Source organism: Lontra canadensis, unplaced genomic scaffold (genome assembly GCF_010015895.1).
Source record: "Lontra canadensis isolate GAN:19392208 unplaced genomic scaffold, GSC_riverotter_1.0 scaffold14, whole genome shotgun sequence".
NCBI classification, from domain to species: domain Eukaryota; kingdom Metazoa; phylum Chordata; class Mammalia; order Carnivora; family Mustelidae; genus Lontra; species Lontra canadensis.
The window spans coordinates 14,764,182-14,779,478 of record NW_022631008.1 but is presented as its reverse complement, the minus strand read 5'-3'; the positions used below and the strand labels follow the sequence as shown (position 1 = coordinate 14,779,478).

At 34.9% G+C, this 15,297-nt stretch overlaps 1 protein-coding gene across 8 annotated transcripts in view; it reads right to left on the bottom strand.

The window, feature by feature from the left end:
- Positions 1-440: 440 nt before the first annotated feature.
- Positions 441-15,297, bottom strand: part of KLHL32 (kelch like family member 32) — a 246,296-nt gene continuing 231,439 nt past the window's right edge. For 7 of the 8 annotated variants that reach the window (XM_032858162.1, XM_032858163.1, XM_032858165.1 and 4 more), the window contains one exon: positions 441-3,457. In XM_032858162.1, the coding sequence (XP_032714053.1) occupies positions 3,296-3,457 (162 nt within the window). In that variant the 3' untranslated portion in view covers positions 441-3,295. The remainder of the gene's footprint in view (positions 3,458-15,297) is intronic. The other variant, XM_032858167.1, reaches the window with a different exon arrangement.

Here is a 15,297-nt window from a genome sequence, read left to right as displayed (position 1 = left end):
GGAAAGACCTGTAGGAAACCTATCTTCCCTAAATTCCTATAAAGTATATGTAAACCTTATATTTTCCAAAAACTGATCTGCCTGCCTGCTCCTTCTAGGGTTAAAAATACTACCTTGTCAGTCAAGTGTATAGTATGCCAATATAAATGCCATGCTTTGTTTGCTTAAAACAGTTGGTTTGGGAAGCTAGCAAAGTTAGCATATTTTTTCACATATTTTTAAGATATAAGATTTGTATTTTGATTCTCTGATAATCTATATTGCTAGGGTTACCAAAATAAGTACCTCATGATTAGAACTGAATAATCTGCTTGTTAAAGTTTGTGGTGTGCTAACAGTTATCCAACTTATTGCATCTGTGAATTGTGCTTTCTGGATGTTCTTATTGTATATTCATGTTTATAAGTTAATTATGTCTATAATGGTATATACCGTTTTAATGTATATAATTTGCACTGCATCCATGATTATTCCGCTTCTTTTTTATGATAGATTGACTATTTGAAAACCAAAATAAAAATGAACCATGTTGTCTTGAGGAATAATTTCTATCTTATTCCTGTTTTATATTCTGTGGTCGAACAATAGAGAGTTTTTCAGTTATTGCAATAGCTGGAAAGGATACGGTATACATGTGGTTAAACCGTGTGGAAAATATGAAGAGAAAAAGCAGGAAAAATATCCTAATTGCAACCTAGTAGGTATTTTGTTATGAAGGTTCTAAGGAATTTCATTGTACTTTACAAACATATTATTTTAGAGATTAGTGTCTTTGCTGGCTTTTCCTCCTACACAAAGGAACATTCTGCTAATATTTATCTGGTACTGTGTCTTCTCTTGCAAAGTCAAGTCTTGAAGTAGCACTTAAGGTGGTGGAAGTTTCATGATCTCCCAATGGAAATTTAATTTAATTTTACTACAAATAAAATATGATCTATAATTTTGAAGAGTAAAAATGGAAGACGAATTACGAAGGATAGGTCACTTACATGGAAAATATATATTGGAATAGTTTCAATGGAATTTGCTTTATATGACCAAGCATAGTTTTCTAGAATTTTTATTAGCTCTTAATAATTTGAGGAGAATGATCTGATCATAAGTGTTTAGCATTTTATTTTTCCTCAGAGAGGAATGTTGCACTTTGGATTCTATTCTCTGGCTACAGCATAAAAGATGTTTTCAAAAACTATGCAAAACTTTAAAATTCTCTGCATTCAATTCTGTAATATTAGTGAATAACACATTAAATTTCACCAAGAAGGGGTTTGATAATAATATGCCAGTTTGTTTTGAATGAATAGTTAGAAGTCTATACAGAAAATATCAGGAGTAATCTCAGGCTACCTTTCCATTATCAGTCAGGCAAGCTTATTTTTAGACCAGTTCCCTTTCATTCATTGGATATAGGATTGGGATTTTAAATGTAATGGTTTTTATAAGGTAAAACCAGCTGGAAGTAAATTCATTTGTCAAGTAGAAATTTTAGTAAATCTGAAATACTTCTTGCTCTGGTTCTTGTTGAAAGCTACCTCAAATACTGGAGTCATTTTCCTGACTTGGTAAGGCATTTAAAATATTTAGTTTACATGATTTATACCCTTTAAAGACACTCTTTGATATCAATGAACAGTATCAATTTGCACTTTTCAGAACTATAAAAATACTCAAGATTTTTTGGCTAAATCTCTGGAAGGTTTTTTATTCACTTTTTTTTTTCCTTACCCCTAGTCTCTCCTCCTGTTCTTTAATCTGAATAACCAGATTACTTATTATTTGGAAATTAAAAATTTTAGGTATAACAATATATAAAGTTAGCGAATTTTGTATTTAGGATTAAAAAGTGTTTATGTTTTTATTCACTTCTGATGACTAAAAGTGGTTCCATCAATAAAAGGATGGTTTCCTATAAGATAAAGATTGCTGAATAATTAAACTATGCTGAAGGAAAAAGCATAAAGTCTCCCTTTTATAAAGGTGACTTAGATCCTAACAAGAAAAGGGAAAAACTCATGTTATACTTCTTGAATTTATGTTCAAAGGTGATTGAGTTTTATTTTATGTGTATATTTTTGCTATAGACAAAGCAAATCCAAAAACCTCACCTAAATAATTCTTATGCATTATTAAAAATTTGTAGTAATAAAATATGTATTGGTGGTGGAAAAGAATCCCACAAGTCCTCAAGATTGACATAACCTTTAACAAAGTGGAAAAACTTTTATTAGAATTACCAAGTCTAGGTTCAGATTTATGTCAGAGCACTTTATGGTGCCAAAATTAGTATAACTAATTTTTTTTTAGCTTAAATGTCATTTTTCACTAAATGAGTTTAAATGAGAAGTTTAAATTATTATTTGAAGCAAGAAATTTGTACAGACTTGGGAATCTTTGGCTTTGGTAAACCCCCCTTTTCCTAATTAGCATATCTTTCACAAGCTTTTCGAATCATTTATTCCATAATATGTGTTTCAAGTTCTATTTAGTAATTATTTAATTTCAAAAATAACCTCCCCTTTCAGTTACAAGGTTCTAAACACTGTAAAATACCTTGTAATTTGAGTAACTTTTCTTTCTTCAGCGAAGCACTTAGCATTTCCCTAATCTTCACAAAATTCTTCTGAATTTATATGGAAATCAATAATTATCCTCCTTAAAAAGTGGAAAAACAAGTACAGAAAGGTAAGCCCTCGCCCAAGGTCACAGATTAACCAAGTCAAAAAATATGGGTATTCCAACTGCTGTTCTGATGTACTTCTGTTATTCATATTACCTTAAATAAAATATGGCATTTAAAATTTTATAATGTCGTAATGCTGAGTCTATACCGAGTGGGACTGCATAATGTTAAATTTTTAAAAGAAAAATTACAAACCCATATTTAAGTAGGCTGGAAATTAACTACTGAATATTTTTTTTTTTAAGACCACTGAGGACAGTACTTGTGAAATAAATTCCTTACTAACATTGTCCTGTTTTCCTAGACAGTACTGATTTAGAAAAAGTATACACGAAGGCTCTAAAGACCCATGGAACAATTATGGACCATTAAGTTGGTACTAAGCTACACAACAGTAAAAGTCATATATATTGTATATTGACCCACAAAGAGAAGGGTGACAGGAGTTTTCAGTAATGTGTTTTAGAAAACTGTTCATTTTTTGCTAATGTTTATCTGAATATAAGACATATAAAACAAAACAAGGAAGCATTGAGCACTGAGCCTTTTCATGCCCAGTATCCAAAAATGAAACTTTTCTTCTGTTCAGGATAGTTATTAACAAAGCATTGCCTTTCAGATGGTCCCAATTCTGTGATGAGGCACTTGAAGAGTCTGAAGGTTAGGGCATGTGAAATATGGAGCTGGAAGAAAGCATGCAGCTATTCCATTGGAAGCAAAAGGGAGTGTAGGCCCATAGAATACTTCTTCTTTGCCTTCTCTACTTACATCCACTACCTACAAAAGAAGAGAAGCCTGTATGTCAAAGATGATTGTTCAGTATAATTTGAACATATAAAAACCTACAGTTTTTATTCAACCTACAGTTGAATTCAGTTATGCCACCATGAACATATGTACCTTAGGCATTGGGTTTTCTCCCCTCACGGTATGGTACCAGAAATACATATAAAAATCCAGGTAAGTGCTACTATGTACATTTATATGTTTGGGTGTCTACATATGTACATAGATATATGTTTATAATGATTTAATCTTCAGAACAGTGATGAGGTAGGTAGCTTTATCCTACTTTAATATTAAGGTCTTCTGGCTTTAAACAACACATTACACTAGATAGACCTAAGATATCCATCCAAAAACAATGGAATACACATTATTTAAGCATACATGGAATATTCTCCAGGATAGATCATATATTACACCACAAAACAAATCTCAATAAATTTAAAAAGACTGAAATCATATCAAGCATCTTTTTTAACCACAACAGTACCTAGAAATAAGTTACAAGAACTGGAAAACAAAAATAAAATGCAAATACAGAGGCTCAACAACATGGTATTAAACCAATGGGTCAATGAAAAAAAAAAGGTATGAAAAAAATTCATGGAGAAAAATGTAAATGAAAACATTATGGTACAAAATCTTTGGGACACAGCAAAAGCAGTTCTAACAGGAAAGCTTATAGCATTCTCAAGCAACAAGAGAAATCTCAACCTAACCTTAACTCCTAAAGGATCCAGAAAAAGAACAGACAAAGCCCAAAGCTAGTAGAAGAAAGCAAGGAATAAAGATTAGAGTGGAAATAAATTTGAAAAGATACACAAAACTGATAAACCTTTACCAGATATATCAAGAAGAGACCCAAATAAATCTGGCATGAAGAGAAATAACAAGCAATACCACAGATATATAAAAGATTGCAAGAAACTACTATGAAAAATTATATGCCAACAAATTGGACAACTTGGGAGAAATGGATAAATTCCTAGGGACATAAAATCTTCTAAAATTAAATCAGGGAGAAAATATGAACTAAATGATTACCCATTCAATTTCATTACTAGTAATCGAAAAAAACTCAGGACCAGATGGCTTCATAGGTGAATTTAAGCAAGTTAATGCCTGGTCTCAAACTATTCCACAAATATAGAAGAGGAAGGAAAATAGCCAGATGTATTCTGTGACGCCAGTATTAACCTGATACCAAAACCAGACAAAGACTTTACAAAAAAAGCGAAACAAAAAATACAGGTCAACATATCTGATGAACATAGAAAAAATGCCGAACAAAATTGCATCAAACTGAATTCACCAGTACATTAAAAAAATCACCATGATCAAGTGATTTATTCTAGAATAAAAAGTGTTAATATTCAAAAGTAAATCAATGTGATATATCCCATTAAGAGGAAAGACTAAAAACCATATCACCTCAAGAGATACAAGAAAAAGCATTGACATAATATAACACCCATTCATGATAACTCCACAAATTGGGTTCAGACAGAACATACCACAACATGATAAACCAAATATGAAAAACCCACAACCAATGTCACACTGAAAAGTGAAAAACTAAAAGCCTTCTCCCTAAGACCAGAAATGAGAAGATCCACTCTTGCGCTTTTCAACATAACATTGGCAGGAAGTACTAGCTGCAACAATCAGAAAAGAAAAAGGGAAGGGATCCAAATTAGTTAGAAGATAAACTATCGCTATTTGCAGATAGATATATTTTCTAATTATAGAAAACCCAAGACTCCACCAAAGGACAGATAAATGAATTCAATAAAGTTGCAGTATACAAAATTAATAGCAGAAATGTGTTACATTTCTATATACTAATAATGCAGTAGAAGAAAGAGAAATTTAAAAATCCCATTGGAGACTAGTCCAAGATGATGTCTTAGGAAGACTACAAACTCACCTCTTTCACAGACACACCAAATATAAAACTATTTGTGAAGCAATTCCTCCTGAAGGAGAAGTGAAAGCTGACTGACTGAACAGCTTCTGCACAAAAAACCACATAACTGCGAGAGAGATGGAGACATTAATGAAGATAACCCACAGTCCCAACAATGCAAATAACAATGGGGAGGGATAGTACTAAGGAACTATGAGCAGATGCATCTGCCCTAGGCCACAGAAAGAAAGCCACAAATTAAAAGCAACTAGCTTATAAAGGATCCAGCCCTACCGCCACCACACAGCAGGAGAGCAGCAAGAACTCTGCACTGGAGGTACTGGTGAGCACCACTATTTACATTCCCTCTCCACCTTGTTAGCATGGAGAGGAATACAGTACAGGCAACCTAGCTAGCCTACTGCCACAGTGAGCCCCTGGCCTCTAGCCCACACCAGACCAAGCCATCCAAATAAGACAGCCTCCAGCATACCACATACCAAGACACCCCTGCTCAGCACTCATTACAGCTACAGCCATCCTGCCAAAGTGACAAAAGCACAAAACATCGTGGAACACTCCAAGCACATGTTTTTTTTAATTTCCTAATTCTTGCTATGTTTGACACTCCTAGCTCAAGAGAGTTTCAGGACTCACCTGCACAGAACATCCCAGGAGCTCATAGTCTGTACTGTGCCTCAACTGTAGCCACCTGACCAGGGCAAACCCTGAACTGAATACACTGAGACAACCTAACCCAGACCAGCCATGGCTCTAGTTGCTCTGCCAGAGCATCCCATGAACTAAGCATTCCAGGATACCCCACCATGCACCCAGTTCAGATACAGCTCTCTTGTCAGGGGACCCACTGTATGGAGCACCCCAGGATGTCCCAGACCATGCTACACCATGGCTCTAGCCACCGCCCCTGCACAGGGTGCTCAGGATACCCCAGCCTGCACCCCTCTTTGCCTCCACCTAACCCACTAGGTGTCCTCCATGCAGAGAACCCCAGCACACACCAGTTTGCACCAACTTTGGCTTTAGTGATCCTGCCAGGACACCCTCTGCATGGAGTCGAGGGAATACCCTAGCCCATGCCCACTATAGTTCTAGCCATCCCATTAAGGAAGCCCAGCATGGAATGCCCCAGAACCACCAAGCTCATGCCAGCTACAACTCCAACCAGCCAGTCTACATAGGTGACCATACACCATTCCTTCAATGTTAGAAGTAGCTGTTCTGCCTAATTAATAGGAATAAACACAAAGGCAATGTGAGGAGACAAAGGGATTTTCTCCAAATAAGACAAAACCTCAAAAAATGAATTAGACAAAATGGAGATAACCAATCTACTTGATAAAGAATTAAAAGTAACAGTCATAAAGAAGCTCACCAGACTACAGAGGAGAATGGAAGAACTCAGTGAAAATGCCAACAGAAAATATAAAGAATCAGAGTTGGGAATATAATAAATGAAATATATACTAGAGGGAATCAACAGTGTCTTTAGATTTATTCAGTTATTTTAGAGGCAGCATGCAAGCAGGAGCAGAGGGAGAGGGAAAGAATCTTAAGCAGACTCCCTGCTGAGCATGGTACCCAGTGGAGAGTTGATCTCACAACCCTAAGATCATGCCCTGAGCTGAAATCCAGAGTTGGATGCTCAACTGACTGAGCCATTCAGGCACTCCAACAGTGTCTTTAAAATGACATGTTAGACCAGTTGGACATATACAGAACATTCCATCCAAAAACAAGATTAGAGTCTTTTCAAGTGCACATGGGACATTCTCCAGAATAGATCATAGGCTAAACCACAATGCAAGACTCAATAATTTTAAGAATGAAGTAATATGCATCTTCTCTGACTACAATGGTATGAAACTAGAAATCAATAACAAGAAAACAAAATGGAAAACACAAATACTTGGAGGTCAAATAAAACACTACTACATGACATGGATCAATGAAGTATTAACAGAGAAAATTTTTAAAGTACTTGAAGACTAAAGTAAATGAAAACACAACAGTGAAAAATCTTAGAACAGCTTTCGCTGTGTCCCAAAGAGGGAAATTTGTAGAGACAAAGGACTACTTCCAGAAACAAGAAAAATCTCAATCTACTTTATATCTACAGGAACTAGAAAAAGAGCAAACAAAACCCAGTGTTGGAAGGGAGTATTAAAGATCAGAACAGAAATAAATGTAATAGAGACTAAAATAAATAGGTCAACAAAATCAAGAGCTAGTTCTTTAAAAGATAAAATTGATAGAAAATTAGTTTATCAAGAAAAAAGAGGACAAAAAAATAAATGAAAAAAAAACTGACACCTCAGAAATAAAAAGAATTATTAGACTACTGTGAAAAAATTGTATGCCAAAGAATGAGACCACTTGGAAGAAATGGATAAATTCCTAGAAATATAGAATCTTCCAAAACCAAATCAGGAAGAAATAGAAAATCTGAACAGACCAATTACTAGTAAGGAAATTGATATGGTAATGGAGGGGGTGTGGGGAAACTCCCAACAAACAAAAGTCCAGGACCTGACAGATTCACAAATGAATTCCACGAAACATTTAAGAAAGAATGGATACCTATTGTCCTCAAACTATTCCAAAAAATAAAAGAGGAAGGAAAGTTTCCAAACACATTCTATGGGACTATCATTGCTTTGATATCAAATTCAAAGATACTACAGGGAAGAAAAGGAAACCCACCGGCCAGTATCCCTGATGAACAAAAATCATCAACAAAAGATTAGCAAACTGCATTCAACAATACATAAAAGAACCATTCACCATAATCAAGTGGGATTTATTTGGAGGATGTAAGAACAGTTTAATCTTTGTAAATCAATCAACATGATATATCACATTAACAAACGGTATTATGATCATCTCAATAGATGCAGAAAAAGCATTTGACAAAATTCATGTTTCTGATAAAAATTCCTAATATCGTAATATAGTGGATTTAGAGGGAACATATCTCAATTTGATAAAAGATAACATGAAAACCCACAGCTATGATCTTAGTCAATGAGGATACATAGAGCTTTTCCTCTATGAGCATGAATGAAAGAAGAATGTTCACTCTTGCCTCTTTTATTCAACATAATATGGAAAGGCCTAGCTACAGCAATCAGACAGGAAAGGAAATAAAGCATCTACCCATTGGTAAGGAAGAAATTAAGTTGTCACTCTTTGCAGATGACATAGTACTATACATAGAAACCCTAAAGACCACCTAAAACTATGAGCAATATTCAAAGAATTCAAAGAAACCTCAACTAAAGTTGCAGGATATAAAATTAATACTTAAAATTATGAGCTGTATATCTCTACACTAATAATGAAGTGGCAGAAAGAGAAATAATTCAAGTTACAATTATACCAAAAGGAATAAAACACCTAGTAGTACACTTAACCAAGGATTTGAAAGCCCTGTATGCTGAAGACTATGAAACAGTGATGAAAGAGAATAAAGACAACACAAACAAGTAGAAAGATATACTGTGTTCATGTACTGGGAGAATTAATATCATTAAAATGTCTACAAGACCCAAAGCAATCTACCAATTAAATGTATTCTCTATCAAAATACCAACAGCATTTTTGAAAGAACTAGACCAAATAATCCTGAAATGTTTAAAAAACCACAAAAGACCCTGAATAGCCAAGGAAACTTGACACTGAAGAACTAAGCAGGTGATATCACAATGCAAGATTTCAAGAACTACTATAAAGCTCTAGTAAAACAGTATGGTACTTGCACAAAAATAGATACATAGATCTTGGAAGAGAATAGAGAGCTCAGATATAAGCCCACACTTGTATGGTCAATTAATCTACAATAAAAGATGCAAAATACATGGTTGGAAGAAGACAGTCTACTCAATAAATGGTATGGGGACAACTGGACAGCTACCTGCAAAAGAATGAAACAGAACCCCTTATGTGACACACAAAAACAAACACCAAATGCATTAAAGACCTACATGGGAGACATGAAACTATAAAATATCTAGAAGAAACACAGGCAGTAATCTCTCTGACTATGGCCTTTGCAACATTTTTCTAGATAGGTCTCCTAAGGCAAGGGAAGAAAAAAGAAAAAAGACTTTACACAGCAAAGTAAACCATCAACAAAACAAAAAAGACAACCTACTTGATGAGAGAAGATATTTGTAAATGACATATCTTTTAAAGGACTAATGTCAAAAACGTGTAAAGAATTTGTACATCTCAACACCAAAAGAATCAAACAATCTGATTAAAACAATGGTCAAAGGACCTGAACAGACCCTGAGTGAAATAAGAAGAGAGAGTCAATTATCATATGGTTTTGCTTATTTGTGGAGCATAAGGAATAACATGGAGGACATGGGGAGATGGAGAGTAGAAGGGAGCTGGGGGAAATTAGAGGGGGAGATAAATCATGAGAGACTCTGAGGAACTAACAGGATTTTGGAGGGGAGGGAGGTGAAAGGTTGGGTGAGCCTGCTGGTGGGTATTGTGGAGGGCACGTATTGCATGGAGTACTGGGTGTGGTACATAAACAATGAATTCTGGAGCACTGAAAAGAAATTTTAAAAAAAATAAAAAGACCTACAGATGACAAGCCCATGTAAAGATGCTCAACACCACTAATCATCAGAGAAACACAAATCAAAACCACAATGAGAAATTGTCCTCTGCCCATTCACACCAATTAGAATGGCTAGTATCAAAAAGACAAGAACTTTTGGAGAAAAGGGAACTCTCATGCACTGCTGGTGGGAATATAAACTTGTGCAGTCACTGTGGAAAACTACAGTAGAGAGGTTCCTCAAAAAATTAAAAAAAAAATACCGTAAGATCCAGTAATTCCAATACTAGATATTTACTGAAAGAATACAAAAACACTAATTTAAAAATATGTACCCATATGTTTTTTGCAGCATTATTTACAATAGTCAAGATATGGAAGCAACACAGTGCCCCGTTGGTAGATAATAAATGAAGAGTTGGTAGTATACACGATGAAGTATTACTCAGCCATAAAAAGAAAGATATTCCCATTTGGGACAATATGGATGAACCAAGGGAGTTTATGCTAATTGAAATGTCAGAGAAACACATATAATATCACTTATAAGTGGAATCTAAGAAACAATCAGAAGCAGACCCATAAATGTGGAGAACAAATGGATGGGTATCAGAGGGGAGAAGGTGGGACATGAGCAAAATGGGTAAAGTGGATTGAGAGATATAGGTTTCCAGTTACAGAATAAATAAATCACAGGGAATACATCATAGGATATACAGTCAATGGTATTAAAATAGCAATGTCGGGTGACAGATGATAGCTACATGCATGGTGACCATAGCATAATGTATAAGTTTGGTGAATCACTATCTTATCTTGTACATATGAAACTAATTCAATTGTGACTCAACAATACTTTAATTAAAAAAAATTATAATTGCACCAAAAAGGATAAAATAACCTAGGAATAAATTTATGAAGGTGAAAGACCTATACTGTGTACTCATATATGAAACACTGATGAAAGAAATTGGAAGACAAATGGATAGATATGCCATATTCATGGTTCAGAAGAACACTGTTAAAATGTCTATACTATCCAAAGTAACCTACAGTTCAAAGCAATCCAACAATATAGACACATTCATCAATGGAAAAGAATTGGAAATTTTAGAAATAAACCCATGCTTATCTGGTCAATTTACCTACAACAATGGGGACAAGATACACGGAGAGGAAAACAGTCTATAATAATAAATGGTGCTGGGAAAACTGGACAACTACATACAAAAGAATGAAACTAGATCACTTTTTAAAAATGTTTTTATTTAAATTCAGTTAATAAAAAAAAATAAAATAAAATAAATTCAGTTAATTAACCTATTTTATTAGTTTCAGAGGTAGAGGTCACTGATTCATCAATCTTATGTAATACCCAGTGCTCATTACATCACATGTCCTCCTTAACGTCCATCACCCAGCTACCCATCCCCCCAACCCCCACCCTTCAGTAAACCCTCAGTTTGTTTTCTATGATTAGGAGTCTCTCTTATGGTTTGTCTCCCTCTCTGATTTTATCATATTTTTTTCTCTTCTCCTATGACCCTCTTGTTTTGTTTCTTAAATTCCACATCTGAGTGAGATCATATGATAATTGTATTTCTCTGATAGACTTATTTGTTTAGCATAATACCCTCTAGTTCCATCCATGTCCTTGCAAATGGCAAAATTTCATTTTTTATGGCTGAGTAGGATTCCATTATGTATATATACCCCATCTTCCTTATCCATTCATCTGTTGATGGATATCTAGGCTCTTTCCACTGTTTGGTTATTGTGGACATAGCTACTACAGACATTGGGGATACAGGTGCCTCTTTGGATCAGTACGTTTTTATCTTTAGGGTAAATGCCTAGTAGTGCAATTGCTAGGTCACAGGATAGTTCTATTTTCAACTTTTTGAGGAACCTCCATACTGTTTTTCAGAGTGGCTGCACCACCTTGCATTCCCACCAATGGTGTTAGAGAGTTCTCCTTTCTCTGCATCCTTGCCAACATCTGTCATTTCCTGACTTGTTAATTTTAGCCATTCTGACTGGTGTGAGGTAGTATCTCATTTGGGGTTTGATTTTATCTCCCTGTGATATTGAGCATTTTTTCATGTCTCTATTCACTGTTTGGATGCTTCCTTGGAGAAATGTGTGTTCATGTCCTCTGCCCTTTCTTGACTGAATCATTTGTTCTTTGGGTATTGAGGTTGTTAAGTTCTTTATATATCTTGGATGCTAGCCCTTTATCTGATAGGTCATTTGCAAGTATCTTTTCCCATTCTGTCAGTTGTCTTTGGTTTTGTTGACTACTTCCTTTGTTGTTCATAAGCTTTTTATCTTGATGAAGTCTCAATAGTTCATTTTTGCCTCTGGAGACATGTCTAGCAATAAGTTGCTGTGGCCAAGTTCACAGAGGTGGCTGCCTGAGTTCTCCTCTAGGATTTTGACAGGTGTCTGTCTTACATTTTAGGTCTTTCATCCATTTTGAACCTATTTTTGTGTATGGTGTAAGAAAATGCTTCAGTTTCATTCTTCTGAATCTGGCTGTCCAATTTTCCCAACACCATTTGTTGAAGAGACTGTTGTTTTTCCATTGAATATTCTTTCTGCTTTGTTGAAGATTTGTGAACCATAGAGTTGAGGGTCCATTTCTGAGTTCTCTATTCTGTTCCATTGATCTATGTGTCTGTTTTTTGTGTCAGTACCATGCTGTTTTGATTATTATAACTTTGTAATAGAACTTAAAGTCAGGAATTGTGATACCATTATCTTTGGTTTTCTTTTTCAACATTATTCTGGCTATTTGGGGTCTTTGGTGGTTCCATACAAATTTTAAGATTATTTGTTCTAGCTCTGTGAAAAAAGTTGATGGTATTTTGATAGGGATTGCGTTGATTGTATAGCTTTCTCTAGGTAACATAGACATTTTGGCAATATTTGTTCTTCCAGTCCACGAGCATGGAAAGTTTCTCCATTTCTTTTTGTCTCCCTCAATTTCTTTCATGAGTGTTCTATAGTTTTTAAATTACAGGTCCTCTGTACTCTACAGATTCTCTGCCTCTTTGGTTAGGTTTATTCCTAGATATCTTACGGTTTTTGATGCAAAATGGGATTGATTCCTCAATTCCTCTTTCTTCTGTTTGTTAATGCAAAGAAACACAACTGATTTGGATGCCTTTTATTTCTTTTTTTGTCTGATTTCTGAGGCTAGGACTTCTAGTAGTATGTTGAACAACAGTGGTAGAATGCTGCATCCCAAAGGTTTTGAACAGTTGTGTTTTCATTTTCATTTCTTTCCATGAATTTTGTTTTAATTCTTCATTAATTTCCTGGCTGACCAATTCATTCTTCAGTAGGATACTCCATGTATTAGCCTCCATGTATCTGAGTTCTTTCCAAATTTCCTCTTGTGACTGAGTTCAAGTTTCAAAGCACCTTGGTCTGAAAATATGCAGGGAATGATCCCAGTCTTTTGGTACTGGTTGAGGCCTGATTTGTGACCCATGAAACTGGATCACTTTCTTACACACACAAAAATAAACTCAAAATGCATTAAAGACCTAAATATGAGGCCTGAGATGATAAAAATGCTAAAAGAAAATACAGGAGTAATTTTGTAGACCTCACTCTCAGCCATATATTTATGAATAGGTGGTCTCAAGCAAGGGACATAAAAGCAAAAATAAACTACTGGAATTATATCAAAATATAAAGTTTTTGCACAACAAAAGAAACTATCAACAAAACAAAAAGCCAGCCTACTGAATGGGAGAAGATATTTGCAAATGATATACTGATAAAGGGTTGATATCCAAAATATATAAAGAACTGATACAACTCAACACAAAAAGAACAATCGGATTTAAAAATGGTCAGAGGACCTGAACAGACTTTTTTCCAAAGAACAGAGAGATTGCCAAAACACACCTGAAGAGCCTCAACATCACTAATCACTGGGGAAACACAAATCAAAACGACAGAGACATCACCTCACACAAGTCAAAATGGCTAGTATTAAAAGAAGATCTAAGAAGTTTTGGTGAGCAAGTGCAGAATCAGGAATGCTCCTGCACTACCGGTAGGAATAACACTTGGTGCAGCCACTGTGAAAAACATAGAGATTCCTCAAAAAACTAACAATAGAAATGCCAAGTGATCCAGTAATTCCACTACTGGCTCTTGAACCAAAGAATATGAAAACACTAATTTGAAAAGATATATGCACTCTTACCTTTATTGCAGCATAGTTTACAATAGCCAAAATATGGAATCATCTAGGTGTCCATCGACACAGGAATGGATAAAGATGTGATTACACACACACACACACACACACACACACACACACACAGGAATGTTACAAAGACATAAGAATAAAAATAAATGAGATCTTGCCATTTGGGACAACATGGATGAACCAAGAGGGTATTATGCTAAGTGAAATAAGTCAGAAAGAAACAAAAATACTGTATGATTTCACTTATATGTGGAATCTAAAAACAAACACAAATGAACAAATTAGAAAACCAGACTTTTAAGTACAGAGAACAAAGTGGTGGTTGCCAGAGGGGGAAACAGTCTAGTGAAACACGCAAAATAGATAAAGGGGATTAGGAGGCACAAACTTCCAGTTATAAAATAAGTCTTGAAGCTGAAAAGTACAGCACAGGGCATCTAGTCAATAATATTGTGGTAAACTTATATGGTGACAGATGGTAAGTATGGTCGTGGTGAGCACTGACTAATGTATAAAACTTCAAATCAATATGCTTTATAGCTGAAACTAATATTGTATGTCAACTTAAATTTAAAAATTTAAAGTCTTACACTACTTAAATAACTTGCCAAAACTGGTTAGTAAGTACTGGATATATTGGTTTACAAATCCTCATCTATAAAGTGAAAACAGCATCAACCTTGCAGCTTTGTTCTGAGAATTGGTTGACATCTAACATAGTGTCTAGGACATAGAATATTATATCACAGCTCAGAAGCAGATTCAAATTCAGTTCAGTTGAGTCTGGATATTTTTCCCCAATTATTTCCCCTTTAAGCTCGAGTTCATCTCTTTCATTATATGGAAGAGCTTTGTTAGTCTGGACGTGCTGTCACCGCACTGAATCCTGCTTAATTTTAATACAAGTCTTCAACTTATAATGGGGTTATGTTCCAAGAAACCATCATAAATTGCAAATATCAAAAGACAAAAATGCATTTAATACACCTAACTTACCAAACATCATAGCATAGACAAGCTTGAGTTAAATGTGTTTAAAGTAGTCACATTAGCCTACAGTTAGGCAAAATTATCTAACCTAAAACCTAATTTATAATAAAAAG